The sequence below is a fragment of the Mustela nigripes genome, chromosome 3 (genome assembly GCF_022355385.1).
Source record: "Mustela nigripes isolate SB6536 chromosome 3, MUSNIG.SB6536, whole genome shotgun sequence".
Lineage (NCBI taxonomy): Eukaryota > Metazoa > Chordata > Mammalia > Carnivora > Mustelidae > Mustela > Mustela nigripes.
Window position 1 is genome coordinate 120,120,147 of NC_081559.1, and position 16,557 is coordinate 120,136,703.

General features: G+C 33.3%; 1 protein-coding gene across 3 annotated transcripts in view; it reads right to left on the minus strand.

Annotated features, from left to right (window-relative positions):
• RB1CC1 (RB1 inducible coiled-coil 1) overlaps positions 1 to 16,557 on the minus strand; it is a 98,774-nt gene that overhangs the window by 49,378 nt on the left and 32,839 nt on the right. For all 3 annotated transcript variants that reach the window (XM_059394575.1, XM_059394574.1, XM_059394573.1), the window contains exons 8-14: positions 12,033 to 12,203; positions 3,202 to 3,386; positions 2,849 to 3,035; positions 2,682 to 2,763; positions 2,365 to 2,426; positions 688 to 791; positions 60 to 186 (exon numbers count right to left, since the gene is read on the minus strand). In XM_059394575.1, coding sequence (XP_059250558.1) covers positions 60 to 186; positions 688 to 791; positions 2,365 to 2,426; positions 2,682 to 2,763; positions 2,849 to 3,035; positions 3,202 to 3,386; positions 12,033 to 12,203 — 918 coding nt within the window. The remainder of the gene's footprint in view (positions 1 to 59; positions 187 to 687; positions 792 to 2,364; positions 2,427 to 2,681; positions 2,764 to 2,848; positions 3,036 to 3,201; positions 3,387 to 12,032; positions 12,204 to 16,557) is intronic.

The following is a 16,557-nucleotide window of genomic DNA, read 5'->3' on the forward strand; positions in this document are numbered from 1 at the left end:
GCTGTAACAACAAATATTTTACGCTAATGAAACAAATCATTTGAAAGAACTTAATTTGCCTTTTGTTCACTCAATAGATCTGTAATGGTCTGTGACATTTCATCCAAACTTTGTGCTGCTTTTACCAAATTATGTAGAGCAAGTACATGCTGGTGTAGAGGTTCAAAGTCACAAAGTAAGGGGACCCTGGAACAGAAAGCAATATAATTAGATTTGTGATTCCACAATGAAAAGATGGATGCCTACAACCAAATATTTCCATCTATGTAAAAAAAAAAACAAAAACAAAACCCCCCAAAAACAGTACCATCATCCCCTTTTAATCAACACCAGAAAAATAGCTTAGACCTAAGACATAATCACTGAAGTGATGAATCAGACATCTCCCACGCTATACACAAAGTGAGAATAATTACTAGAAAAAAATTAATTACATGTAAGGCACTAATTTCCTTTATCTTCATTTTCTGATCATTTGCATATTCCCTAGAAACTTCTTAAAGCAGCATATCAGTCTATCATAAAATATTTCTATATTATGGCATCTCCTGAGACTATCAGTGCTACTTTCCACAGCTCCAAAATAATTAAAGTATTTTAAAATGATAACTAAAGTTAAAAATAATCTTTCTCAGCCTTTTGGCTAAGATCAAGTGTACTAAAGTTAAAAATGCTAATGATATTTACCTGAGGAGTGGCTGAACTTCTGAAGGACAAAATGATTGAAGAAACTGTAAATCTTTTAATGAAATATCTGGAAGTTCACAGTCAAACTTTCGAGGCTTCTGTGTCTGTACAAAAAAACGAAACAAAACAAAACCCAAAAAATATACAGTACAAATTTATAAATTTTTACTATGATTAATTTCAATATTAACAAAGAAGCAAAAATGCTACAAATCTACTGACATTTAAGAAATAGGATAAAATAAAAATGAACTATTCAATGACCAACACGGTATACTATTTTTCTGAGTTTTAAATGACTGGGGATCATAGCTGTTGGTGATCCAAGTACTGTGGCTGTTCCTCCCTTTCTCGTCAGCTTTTAAAAAATGGGGTAGTGGGGCACCTGGGTGGCTCAGTGGATTAAGCTCTGCCTTCAGCTCAGGTCATGATCTCAGAGTCCTGGGATCGAGTCCCGCTTCCGGCTCTCTGCTCAGCAGGGAGCCTGCTTCCCCCTCTCTCTGCCTGCCTCTCTGCCTACTTGTGATCTCTCTCTCTCTCTGTCAAATAAATAAATAAAATCTTAAAAAAAAAATTAAAAAAAAATAGGGTAGTATCCTGTCAACATCAAAGAAACCCATTTGTTTCACCAGCATATAGGCTGTTCCTAAATTTTTCTTTAACTTATAACAAGACCATGAAGATCTCTCTGGCCTTAGCTCTATGACTATTCCTATCATTTATTAGGATGCCTTGGTGTTTTAATATGGTAAAAAGTTTTTTCCTATGTAACATGTCCTTCCTTGCCTTTTACTTGATCTTTCCATTATTTTCCAAAATAAAAAACTCTTAGTAAATTTCAGTTTCTTAAAAAAAAACTACCTGGTAAGTCCTACCATTTCTTTATAATATTGCCAAGAAATACAACTTTTAATGTGACTCTAATCATTTCAATCACTACCTAAGCAGATTTAGAGATGTCAAGATGGTCTTCATTAAATGGGGGTCCTAGATATATGAGTGTGGGACACCCTATTATATCACTCATTTTTAGATATTAAAAGATTCATACATTTAAGGCCTAAAAATCCTGCAGTACAGAAACACATTTAATAGCTAAGCACTGCATCTTAAGAGAAAACAAACAAAAAGCCTACAGCATTTCCCAAACTTCTCTGACCCATGGAATCAATGTTTCTCATGAAATAAAACGAATGGTCCCCAGTAATGCTGGTTTAAAAACACATTTATTTTTCAGGATTTCAGTGAAGGCCACCTGAAGAGTCACCTTATTCTGATTAGTAAACACAAGAATAAAATGAGGGTGGTGGTGGTGGTGAAGAGAATGAAAAGAGGAGAGGATAAAAGGAAAAGAAAGTGCAGGGATGGGGAGAGAATGAGGGAAGGGAAAGATAAAGAGAATGAGAGGAGGGCAAATGAGAAAGACAAAATAATAAGACAATCTACTCCTACCAAACAATATCTTAACAGTGTAATATGTCTTATCCTCCTGTGTTATGAAAACTCTTCATCAAAAACTATGAATATATTTTAATAAAGTTTCATGACAAATGGCTTTTAAAACCAAAAACATTTTTATGTTATAAAAGAAGACTATGTTTCTGAAAATATCTCTACTTCTGAAATAAGGTTTGAATACGTACAAAATTTAGTCATAGTTAGAAAATTAATACATACACAAAAGGACGGGGGCCAGGAGTCCAATCCCCTAAACAGACGATTTCTTAAAAAGGACTTCCCTGTGTAAAAAAGTTAACAATATGATAATTTTATAACTTTGTATTTCAGAGGAAAAAAAATTTCTGGTTTTTGAAAAACAAATTAGCAATTCTTTATATTTAAGTTTTAACAATGGATTCAACTTTACAGACCTTAAAAAGAATATTTCTCCAAATTTCAATGGTAACTTAAATCACATAGATCCTATATAACAACACATTCATATTGACAAAATAGCATTTTTCATTAAAAATAAATTAGTAAAGAACACTTACTAAATAATTTCCCAAAGGATTCCCTTTTTGACTTTTCAGCTTCATATAATCGCTTTCCATCTGTGACTAAAGCACCAGCCCACTAAGAGAAGGAAAGCTTACGTTAATAATCATACACCAACTCATTAAGGCTCATACACAATGAAAAGAGAATTCAACTTGCATACCTCCCTGTAGTGTTTTATGAACATTTTTCTCCTTACAACCTCAACAACAGCTATGCAGTACATCTGAGGAACTGTACTAAGAGCTTCAACAATTTTGACTCTTTCTAACAGTTCTATTACAAGGCGCAGCAAAGCTTGCAATTTCTCTCCATCTTGATCAGCATGAAGCATTACAAAGCAACACCACCTACAGAATGAAATTGAGACACAAAGCTCTATAAAAATAATCTAATCCCAAGTTAATCAACCAATCAAGTATTTCAATATAACAATAAAAAGTACTCCATTACTTGGCAGAAATTTTAAAAAATCACTTTGAAACATCCAAAATTAGATGTAAGAGAATCACTTACTTCAGTCGGACATGTAGGTTATTTGCTAGTTCCTGTTTGGCAGTGGTACATTTCTGTTTAATATCCAACAGTTTTCTATGATTTTGCAACATAATCATCAACTGATTTGCGTGACTCAGGCACAAATCAGGTAAAACAGATGCATCCTTCAAGTTTTCAGCTCTCATCTGATTAGCTAAAAATCCCTTTGAAAGAAAATATTTAAAAGGACATTAATCTGGTTTCAGGAAAGATAACATTCATTTAAGAGGGAAATCTTTGTTAAATATGAACTGTTCTACTTTTAAAGATTTTATTAATTACTATCCTGAATGTAGATATACTCATAAAAAAGATTATTTTTAAGAACTCTGCTCATCTAGTTGTTTCAATTTCTAGCTAGAAAAAAAAAAAAACCCACTGGGAAGATAGAGTAATTTATCAAAGGACAGACACTCTTAACAGTTAAATTAGAACCAGAATTTATGCGTCTAGACTCCTACTATACCATGGGTCAGTCAGATCATGTATTAAATAAAATATGATCACTGATTTTAGCCATGAAATAACTGACCTAATCTAACCAATGATATTCAATAGTACTTTGTACCCTTCCCCAAATGAGTAACAATCAATTTACTGTACTTTTTATTAAGAAGTCATTCCTCTCTCCAGTATTTCTGGACTAAATTTTTTCCACTATATATATATATATATATATATATATGTTTACTCATATTAGAATGACTTAAATGTATAGTTTTATAATACATTTTATTATTTGATAAGAAAAATATTATATTTTTTCTTAGCTATCCTTACTCATTTATTTTCATAGGTGAACTGTGCATCATTCTGCTAAGCAGGGATTGTGTTTAGGCTCTAAATTAATTTAAAATACGATAGTTGTATATACAAAACATAACAAAAAAAGAAACCCAACAGCAAAACCTTAAAAAAGGTCCAAGACATCTTATTAAGGTTACTACTAAATGCTTTTGTTGTACTTATCGGTTCTTTTACTACTGCTTACTGAACAGTTTTTGTGTTACAGGAGTTTTATAATTTGCATGTCCATCTGACGGCCATACTTGCTACTGTAAATAATTATCTGTCTAGGAACTTAACAATATGGCTGGCAATAGTATGTCTTCTAACTTTTTGGTAGTTCTCTCTGTTTCTGTCTTCCTAAATTTCAAGAAAATATTTAAATTTAAATGACATGTACTAAACTCAAAACCATTTAATATCTGAAAATAAAACAATTTCAATAGGAATTTTATATCTTATTTCCTTTTCAATATGCCATATGCTCTACTGTGGCTATATTTTTTTCTGAACTTAAAAATAACTTACTGGTTTTATCAATTGCATTAAAATCTTAATAGGTTTCCACTACTTTTTAATGATCCAAGAAAAACATAATCAATCCCCCAAATTAAGTTCTAAAGCAATAATGAGGAATTTCCTGACACCAAAAGCACATACATGCCAAAGTTGCTAAAAGAAAAAAACGTTTAGGGGCACCTGGGTGGCTCAGTGGGTTAAAGCCTCTGCCTTTGACTCAGGTCATGATCCCAAGGTCCTGGGATCAAGCCCTGCATCAGGCTCTCTGCTCAGTGGGGAGCCTGCTTCCTCCCTCTCTCTCTCTGCCTGTTCTCTCACTACTTGTGATCTCTGTCTGTCAAAAAAATAAAATAAAATCTTAAAAAAAAGAAAAAAGAAAAGAAAAGAAAAAACATTTAAATCTGCTTTCAATAAAGTAATTTCTGTATTTATCAAACCATCCTTAGAATAATATTTAGACTAAGTAGTAAAATACCTAAGTACAAGCTTCTTAAAATAAGTCATCGGAATGAAAAGTATAGCATAAGGAACATAATCAATAATACTGTAATAATGTTTAATGGTGACAGATGATAATTACACTTATCATGTTGAGCAATGAGTAAAGAATTGTCCAGTCACTTTCTTGTAGACCTAAAAACTAATGTAACACTGTATGTCAACTATACTTCAATAAAAAAAGTTTAAAAAAGTATAAATAACCGTGATGTCATTTCGTATTAGTATTTTTTATGTGTAAGTAAGGATAGATATATACATGATATGTAAGTTTAAAAGAAAATTACATAGCTGAGTGATGATGGAAGACAGAACTTAAACTATACCACATCCTAATTCTGAATTTTTAGTAGGTTATCTAATAAGAATAATCATGACAACATTCAAAAGAAATCTAACTAGCTCTTAGTTACTACAGTACTTACAACTCCCCTCAAGATGTATTCTGTGAACTTTTGGTTTAGGGAGCAGATTTCCTATTATTTTCTTTTTTTGTTGATAATCTTTAAAGACAAAAAGATTACTAGAGAAATAAAACACACTGAATAAATTTTCAGGGCTCCAGTGTTAACAAAGCTTCACAGATCTGGTTAAGATTCTCTGTCAATTAAGGTAGAAGTGTCTATAAACCTCAAAAGTGTTGTGGTCTTAAAAAAATTACTCTCTTAAAGCTGCCTGAACTGGTCTTTATCATATAAGATACTTAGGCAATAAATCTCCTTCCATTGTCTCATCCCTTCTTTCTCTTTCTCTTTTTTTTTTTTTTTTTGGAGAAAGAGAGTGTAAGAGAGCAAGTGGGGAGGGGGGCAGAGGGATAGAAGAGAGAAAATCTTCAGTAGAGTCCATGCTCAGTATAGAGCCTGATGTAGTGGCTTGATCTCACAACTTTGAGATCATCGTCTGAGCTGAAATCAAGAGTTGTACACTCAACTGAGGTACCCAAGTGTCCCCTTTCCCTTTCCTTTAAGAGTGGTGAGAAGATTTAACTGCTATGTTGCTAGAATGAATTACATAAAATTGTGTTTATACAGAATCTAAAATCAACTCCTCAAAATGATTAATCTGAATTTATCGACTTTCACTGACCACATGCTGAAGTAAATACTGATAAAAAAAAAAAAAAAAGAAAATATCTGCAATGGAAAAAAATACATTAACTATAATAAAACTAACAGAGGAGACATCTGCAAATAATGAAAAGGTCCCAGACCAGATTTTTATAGAGAAGTCTAACATTCCATAAACTCAAGACTACCCTACCCCAAATTCTTGCTCTTTCTCTCTCTGTCTCTATTTTTTTAATGGGGAGGAGTGAGAGAATCTTATGCAGGCTCCACACCCAGCTCAAAGCCCAACTTGGGACTCAATCACATGACCCTGAGATTATGATCTTGGCCAAAATCGAGTCAGACCATAATAGAATGAGCCAACCAGGCACCCCTCATTCTGTAAATACTGACTGTGTACTTACTACAGGTAAAGAACCTGCAAGGCACTGTGATTAGGGCAGCGAGGAAGAGAGATTAGAAACCTGGTTTCTTAGAGCTTATTATTATTATTATTTTTTTTCTTAATTTATACACCCAGTGTGGGACTCAAACTCATGACCATAAGATCAAGAGTCATGGGCTCTTCCAACTGAGCCAGACAGGTGCCCTGGAGCTTGTATTCTTAAAGAAAAAATTTCATTAAAAAAAAAAAAAAACAAAAACAACAACCCACATAATCACTTAAATGTAATTATGACATAGCCTAAGTACAACCTGCTAAGAAAAAATATATCTGATCTGATCAAGACTGCAAAATCAGAGAAAATTTGTCTGTGAAAGTGATGTCTCAGTTAAAACCCTTGCCTCTATACATCCTTTGGCAGTCAAACACATAAACATATAGGAGTGAAAAGTTGCTCCAACAGCCATGTATACCTAACTTCAATAAGTTATCCCTCATCCCTCATAAGCACATTTAGAATTATCTTATTATAGCCAATTTCTCTCAAAGCTATTTACTCAGGCAAGCCCAGCTGACATCTATGGATTGCTGGGCCTTGATTTCCATCTATTTTACATATTAATATTTTACATATTCAGTTTTATTCTGAATATATAATGTACTTATATTGAAGCATATGTAGGAACACTAAAAATATTCACTGAGGAATAATTAAATGAAATTTAATTGCCTCTCAATGTCAAAAAGGATTATACACTATACTACTTGAGGTATCAATATCCAAGAAAAACATAAACATTTTTATTTGAGAGAAAGAGAGCAAGAGAGAAGGAGCTGGGGGAGGGGCAGAGGAAGAGGGAGAAAGTAGACTACCTCCTGAATGGGAAGCGTGATGTGTGGCTCAATCCCAGGACTCTGAGATCATAACCTCAGGCAAAGGCAGACGCTTAACCAACTGAAACACCTAGGCCTAAACCCCAGAAAAATCTGTTTTTTAAAAGTAAGAGTATTATGTCTTAAAAGTTAAATTCTATAAAAGTTAACTTAAAACATTAGCAAAAGCTGGGAATAAATTAGGGGGAAAGAAGATAGTTAGACAAGGTACTTCTATGATTACAGGATGCCAAAGAGTAGTTTTCAAATTTTCCCAGGAACAGTATAGGACAGATCTACTAAATTTTTTTCAGTTTGGGTTCAAGAAACCCTGGGAGGGCTCAGGCCTGAAAAACAAAAATACAGGAGCAAACAAAAAAGGATCAAGAAATGCTTTCTCTATTTTTTAAAGAAAATAAATAAATACTATTAGGTCCTTTATTAAGCAAATACACTTCCAGGAAAATGACCTATTCTTGTATTACACAACTCCATTTGCTGAATCCAATGCAGATGAGGATAACATCAGCATTAGGTTTTTTTTTAATATAACCAAATGCAACACCCTTCCTTTTAGCTGCCTGATTGTAGTAGAGCTACTATACACATATTCTACCCACACCCTCACAACAACCCCCAGAGATTTGAGAGTAAAGAAAGGAGAAAACAGATTATCTAGATAAGAAAACAGGAAGCCCTGGTTTATTCAATCAGAGAAAGAGGAATAAAGAAATCTGGAGATTTTAAAGGAATGAAGAATTTATTAAATTAAAGACGAAAAAATGACTAATAATACATCTGACTGCATCAAAATTTAAAATTTCTGTTTAACAATCTTCACAACACTATCAACAAAGAGACGGTATCTGTATTATTTACAATAGACAAAGGATTATCCAGATTACATATAAAATAAATTTTTACAGAAACATTAGGATAAAAAAAATTGGCAAATGAAAATTCAGAGGAAATAGATAGCAAATACTGATATAAGGAAAACTGCTCTTCTCTTAATTACTGGGAGTGTTGACTGATTTTTCCTTTATGGAGGGTATAGCATTACTAATTAATATTTAAAAATGCACAAACACACCAGAATCTAGCAATTCAATTACTGAAGATTGTCCCAACATGCACATAATGACAGAGATGTACTGGGATATTAAAACAATGTTTGTAACAAGAAAAACTAGAAGCAACCTAAATGACCATCAAAGAAGTCTGGTTAAATAAATTATGTTTGATTCATTCTATTGAGGGCTAAAAAAGAATGACCTTGGAGAAACAACAAAACAATCAGAAATTCAAAGCTGTCTCAAGTGATGGTAAACTATAATTTAATGATAATGTAGACTAAGCTTCCTATGGCATTAGTTACGAAAGACCTAAGAAAGCAGTGAAGGAGAAGAACCAGGATCTAGAAGGAGGAAACCTAGGAAAAGCCAGTTAAGTAACTAGGAATTCTTTGCCCTAGAGACATGTGCTGATTCCTGAAGAGGAGCCCAAAGCTAAGAATTAAAAAAAGCAATCCTTCTGACATTCTCAAGGAGCTATGAAATAAAAAACTGGAGATCAGGGCCAGCCAAAGGAAGTGAAGATGGAAAACACTTTGTATTAGTACCCCAAAAAGCTATATCCTATGGAGTAAGAGTCTACAAAAGTAGATGGCCACCACCACAAGGACTGTAAGATCAACTTCCCATAAACTAAATCCTTGATGTTACATTAAGATAATGTAAGACTGTGATAGCCCCTATCACATGCAAACAAATTCTCTCCAGAAGTGTTATCTTAAGCTTCATATTTCCTGTTTTTATTTATTTATTAAGATTTGTCAGAGATAGAGAGGGAGAGAGCATAAACAGGGGGAGGAGCAGGCAGAGGGAGAAGCAGGTTCCCTGTTGAGCAAGAAGCCAGATCCCCACCTGAGCTGAAGGCAGATGCTTAACCAACTGAACCATCCAGGCATCCTCTGGGTTTTTCTTATCAAAAATAATTAGGCAGGTGAAAAGGCAAAACCACATGAATTTAAACTATTTAAACTATAAGAAACAATCCTATATCCACAGACACACAGGCACAAGTAATGGAGTTAACAGATAAAGAGACTTTTAAATTACTATATGGTTAATGTAATCAAAGAGATGATGGATGAGTCTGAGTATTTTGATAGATAATTTGAAACTATATAAACAAAAGAACCAAACTGAAATTGTAGGGCTAAAAAAATAAACAAAAATTACATATCAATAAATGGGTTTAATAACAGCTATTCACAGCTAGAAAAAATTAATCTGGGTCGAAAGAAATACCTGGAATAAAGCACAGATGGATATGACGATGGGAAATGAAGGCTATAAGGGTAAATGAAGAGAATGAGATGTAAGGTCTAATACATGTGTAAATGGAATCAATGAATGAGAAGGGAAAGAGCAAGGCAAAGGCAAAATTTGAAGAGAAACTGGCAATTTTCCCAAAACATATGCCATTATACCACAGCTTCCAGTAGTACTACAAGTGCAATGCAAGGAGAAATACAAAGAAAACCACATTTTGTCGTATTTTAGTAAAACTGTTAAAAACCTAGAAGTAAATCATGGAAAACCTAGATTCTATATCCAGAGAAAACATCCTTCAGAAATAAAGGTGATTTAAAGAAATTTTCAAATGACAAAGACTAAATTTTCCACTAAAGGATACTTTAGGATATTCTAAATGCCTATCGAACTTACAAGGATGCATGTATTACTTTAAAAAAGCTAATATGGAAGATAAAATATTTTTTTAATGATAAGTTTTAAAATGATACATATATATGTATATATGTATCATTTTAAGAGAGAGCAAATGACCAGCGGTTATGGGGCAAAGTAGGAGAGATTTTAATCAGGCTCCATGTCCAGCATGGAGCCCAACACGGGGCTCAATCTCATACCCCCGAGATCATGGACCTGAGGTGAATTCAAGAGTTAGATGCTTAACTGACTGAGCCACCATCCCCCAAATTTTTAAATTTTATTTTTAAATGATAAAAATAATCCAAAGGGCAAAAGCAGAAAGAGATATAATTGGAAGAAAAATTAGAAATAAGACTTAAAAACAAATAGTAATTATATTAAATAAATGGACTGAATATTCTTTTTTTCAAGATTTAATTTATTTGACAGAGAGAGATCGTAAGTCGGCAGAGATGAAGGCGGGGGGTGGGGGAAGCAGGCTCCCCGCCAAGCAGACAGCCCAATGCAGAGCTCAATCCCAAGACCTGAGATCATGACCTGAGGTGAAGGCAGAGGCTTAACCCATATTAAGCCATCCAGGTACCCCTGGACTAAATATTCTAATCAAAAAATTTCTCAACTTACTTTGAGGCCATCATAAAGACAATGCCCAACTTGACAAATATATACCGAATGAATACAAAATATAATTCAGTTTGCCAAAATGTTACACTTAATTCAGAAATACATGAAAAAGACAATATATTATGACCATGTTGAGTTTATTTCAAGAATCCAAGAATGGTTCAAGATTAGAAGCAGACTATAACTTTCTTAATCTGATAAAGGGTTTCTTCTATTAACACAAAGAGAAAAAACTATTAGAAACATTCTAGTTGTGAAATACCACTTTCTATGGATCAAAAATTAAACAATGACACCTGCTATCACCTTCTACTCTGCATTGGTACTAGGGGATTCCAAGTCAGTGCAAAAGCACAAGATAAAGGGGTTCAGTTCACAATAAGGTGGCCACATCCAAAATCAGGAGAAAAAAAGAGTCGGAATGACGGATGAATTCACTTAGGAAACCATAAAAATACAATAAGTATTTTGAAATTTATTTTAGAAGAATTAAAGCAAGGATATACATGTTTTATCTACCTACCGCACACTGTATAATGCCATGCAGGTAAAATAAAACATTTACACCCATTTGTATGTTTTAATGTTAAGAACACATTGGAGGAAAAATACTGAAGATACAGAAGAACATTAAACTAGAAAAGTGTATATTAGAATCAAGATTATGCAAGTCTACCCTTTTGGTGTTTTGCCAGAGTGGATGGAGGGCAAAATCATTAGCATGGCAGAAAATGCCTACAGTTTCCACTCTTTGCAATTCCATCACTTTGTTTTGGTTATAAAATCTCTGACAGAGTTCTTAGAACACTACATTAAATTAGACCTAAAAACCTAAGTATTAGTAATCTCTAAGATTTCACATTTTCCTCCTATCTTTTACAGATCTCATATGTTCTTTTTTAATTTTCTGAGGGGGGTGCAGGAAGTACTCAAATGTTTAGTACAATGACTGCTTTATAATGTTCTTTCCACATGTTTTTTCCCCAGCTGCTGACAGCATTTTCATGGTTTATCTTTCTGTTACTACTTAAAGTGGCCCCAGCTCACGTTATCAAACCTGAACATTAAGAATGTGTAAACCTGGCGATTCACAGACCTGTACCTCTGGGGAAAAAAAATACATGTTTATAAAAATATAAAAAATTAAAAAAAAAAAAAAGAATGTGTCTTCTTCCTTATTTCATGCAAACAATACTATTCATTAACAATAATCAAGGATGTGGTAAAAAATAATGGTGTATAGCAAACTGATACTACACATAAACTACTAGGATAGAGAAACTATGAACTGGTTTTCCTGAGAGAAGACTGATAGGGTACCTGAGCGAGTTCCTTCTGTTCATTCACCAGTCGGCTGCAGCTAGCAATCATCTGGTCCAGGGCATAGAGCCGGTCTTCAAGTCCTTTAATGGCTTTCATATTCTGATTATCAAGTTTGGCAATAGTTTGACGGCACTCTGCTATAAATGGCCGAATAATCCTTGGATCAAGCTAAATGACAACAGAACATATGAATGAAGTTTTCAGCAAACAATTTACAATATATTTCTCACCATTTTGATACACAGTTTCAGAGGAAAAAAAATAAAAAATACAGAAAAGTAAAAGCATGGGGAATCCTACTTATACTTTCACAAAATTGAGAGCAGGATAATTATGTCAATAAAAAATTACTGATTATATTAGAATACATAATTAGGGATATAGTGCCAGGAGGTACCTGGAGGTATCTTTATTATCAGTCTCTATCTTCTAAAGGAATTTGCTTTATCAACCCAACTTTTTTCCTCTTCAATCTCTCCTGTTCCCTGGCTTTAAATCTACGAATTTTCTGGAATTCATGGAGCCTAACAAATTTCTCTCAACACTGTTCCCCTTCCCTTGAAAGAATACACTGGTAGTGTTTTTACAGATAGTCTCCATTAAAAAACATTGTCAAAGAGAACCAATGACCTCCTTTCACTTGAGGCTCTTAAACACTGAAGATAATCTTTCACAAACTCTGGAAGTCTGGGGCATTACTTCACTAGTTTCTCTACAGTACCATTCTCTGGCTCCTTTTCCTATCTAATCCATAAATACAGATAATCCAGAAGGACTCTGTGCTTATTAGCCCATGTTTACTATTTTATATGATTTCAGCATTAAGCATAATTTCTATGGAGCTCCCAAGCCTTCTGTAATCACTAATCCTTCTCATAGATTTTCAGCTTGTGTTTCTGACCACCTATTTATATCTCTATGTGAATACCAACCAGTTATCTTCTATTATTATTATCTCATTATAGTTGTCTTCTGTTGAAATCCCTAAATGGCTTCCTTCTGCCCACAATGACATCCAAAAAACACAGCATATAGTAAAGGCTTCAGTAATTGGATACAATTAAATCTTTCTAAGGCCTATCCTCTTCTCAAACTGAATTACCCATTACATCCAGAAAAGCTCTTTGTTTCTCTAGCTCTGATCTTTCTTCATACTGATGATCCTGCCTAGCTGTTTGCAAGCCCATCCCTGTTTCTACATAAGGGTCCTAGTCGAATACTGCCTCCTTCATGCTTTCTCTGATCACTGAAATTGAAAGACCATAAAATATTCAGTGTAGTGTTCGGCACAGAGAGAACATACAAAGGCAATTAAAACTGAACTATTTTATTGTTATTATCAATAATCCAGTGTAATTATTAAGAGGCTGCATTTGCAACGCTACAAAAAAATTAACAAAGCCACTGCTTATATATAGGCAGCATTTGCCCAATATTAATGAAAACCTTACATACGTTTAACATTTTCTCAATTTTCTTAATTTCACTGTAACTAAGTCCAATCTGCACACATTTGTGATCCAAAGTATTATACAAACCAAAGTTTAGCTATAAATCATTAAGGTGATAAAGGGCTAAAAAAGAGGATTAAAATAGATTTGAATTTTTAGCTTGTGCAAAATTACAACTATGCAAGGACTTTTCACAGTAGTAATTTAAAGAAAAAACCCCAAACCAGGGCTCCTGATTATGATAGTTCTGTATTTCATAATTCATTGAAAGTATAATATAACTATACTGGCAATATGGAAGAGTATTTTGTAAATCACTTAAGTAGCAGGTACATAACCTGACTTCCTAAAATCTTATTCTACTTAATATTTTATTTCATTGGTCCCACAGAGTCTCTGGAGAAATTCTTTTTTAAAGATTTTATTTCTTTGTCAGAGAGACAGCTCACATGCACAAGCAGGGGAAGTGGCAGGCAGAGGGAAAAGCAAGTTCCCTGCTGAGCAAGGAGCCTGATGTGGGACTTGATCCCATGACCTTGGGATCATGACCTGAGCTGAAGGTAGATGCTCAACTGACCGAGTCGAGTCACTCAGGTGTGCCTCTGGAGACATCTTTAAAAATATGTATTTTAAACCACAGAATTCTATTAATTACTTAGGAAATTTTCAGTAACTGAACACAGTGCTACATTCATATTTTACTCTTGGACTTTTCCACTGATATCTGGAAAGATTAATATTATTGTTGTATTAAAAGATAAGAAACTAGAAATTGTCTTACCCTCTCCATTCTTCCCATCCCACCTCTAAATCTACACCCACTGCACAGACCAAACACTATTTCAGTTACACACAAAAATCCTGAATGAAATAACTACAAGATTCAATACATTATGCTGATACTAATCTGAACAGCTTAGAAATGAGCTGAATACGCATATTTCCAATTATTAATCATCAGATATACAAATGTTTGCCTTTTATAGTATAACCTGAACTAAAATATCCAAGATTCATTCTAATACAAACACACCATAACCTAAAAAAATATTTGAGTACACAAAAATCCAGCAACAATTCTAAATTTTACCTGGTATACGAGGGGGAAAACTAAATAGGTCATGAAAATGCCATCTATTAATCTATCCAAGTATTATAAAACAGAGGATTCAACTGACGTATGGATGAGATGAGTAATAAATGGATGGCAGTGCCAGGATTTGAGCCCTTAGGATGCCCAATCTTAGGGAAGTTCCATAATGCCTATGTTTTGACTAGTTTCTTGAAAAAGATATTTGATTTAGGCAGTTGAAAATGCATGTTACAAATACTACTGAAACTGGGATTAGTATGTGAAAATGATGACTTTAAACAGGATTTGCTTTTGTAAGAACATCAAACCTTAGCACCTTTTAAAATTCATTGGCAAAGAGCACTTTCTACTATCAGATAATCAAGTAGGTTAGTTGTTATGGGTTAACTATGTAATAAATGTGAGATAAAAAGGAAGGCATCTCTAGTGAGAGAGAAGTCCCATACTCCCTTTAATCTATCTTTAGAAATGCCATTAATGGTATTAAGAATAATACATAAATCTACCAAGAGGAGGAAAATATTAATCTAATAAAGAAATTTGACAAGTGATATTTATTATTCAGTATATCCCACTAATAGATCATTCCACACTGTAAAATACAGGCAGAAATATATAAACAAATATTGAAACAAGTTTTTCAAAATGTGTTTTCACTGCTTTTAAACAAAATTTCTTAATCTAATGGGCATGCACAACTGAAAAGAATGCTGTATTATAGACAGTATTTTACATTATGCTACACTTATTTTATAACAAGTAACTATAACCAAATAAAAATTTATATTTTGCGTTCAGAATATAATAGCCATGTAATCTATCACAAAGACTCCAGATACTCTTGGTATGTACTATGAGAGTAAATATTAACTTAGGTCAAAAATGTGACACCCTAGCAATAATACTATGGCTAACTTCTGTAGATTATTTCTATAAATATAAATTCTTATAAATTTTCATTAAGTCAGAAAAGGATCACTATTTCTTTTCTCTTATCATGTAAAGCGAATAAAAATTATATGACTGTGCTGGAATTCATTTAAACACGTAAATGCAAAGCCAATTTCAAGTCCGTTTAAAAGGGGATTTTCCTCATAGTCTATAACCCTATTCTGACTCACGCAGAATTTTATATATATATATATATTAAATACACATATATACACTTCAATCACCCTAATTACCATCATGTATTAGAATTTTTAGGCTACTAAAATGTCAACATTTTAAACAGGAACACAAGTTTTCATCCCTTTTAGGCAGTAATCTTTGCATAATATATTACATACTTTCATGCCTTGGCAAATGTCTTAATTGAAGCTTTCTTTGATGACAGTAAGTGGCCAAAAAGAAATTCCTGCTTTAAAGGATGTTATCAAGGAAGTGGAAATTTAAAGAAGAAGAAACCTAGAATTTATTTAAGTTTTCCATTTGGAAAGATATGTGCTATTTTCTAGGCATTCCAGACAATGCATTACCTTTCTCAATATTCAAAGAACAAGGTTTTTTTTGTAATTGAGTACCCTTTTAAAAAAGGCTAACTATCATGCCAATTATCTTTAGACACCTGCAGCCTTCAAAATACTATTTTGTTATTTCTGTATAACTGACTGAGCCACCCAGGCACCCATGGATCATATTTTAAGAGAGATTTATTTCCCAGGTCTAAAAGTTTTTAGAAGTATATTTGGAGAAAAATTTAATCCAAAATATGAGCTCACTATAATCACAAAATACAACCAAGAATACAATGTTGAAATTTTGAATTTTAAAGTATCTCAGGCAGATACGATATTTAAAACTTCTTTTAAAAGTCAGCAATTGATTAGATTAGAAAGATGCACACGGGATTTTCAGGGAGACAAAAGTGTTCAGAATCTCCTTTTGGGTGGTGGTTATTCTGTGACCTAACCACTAAAGAACCTGAATATTTCACTGAATATAAATCTTTCTCGCCAAAAATAATTTTTTAACTGTA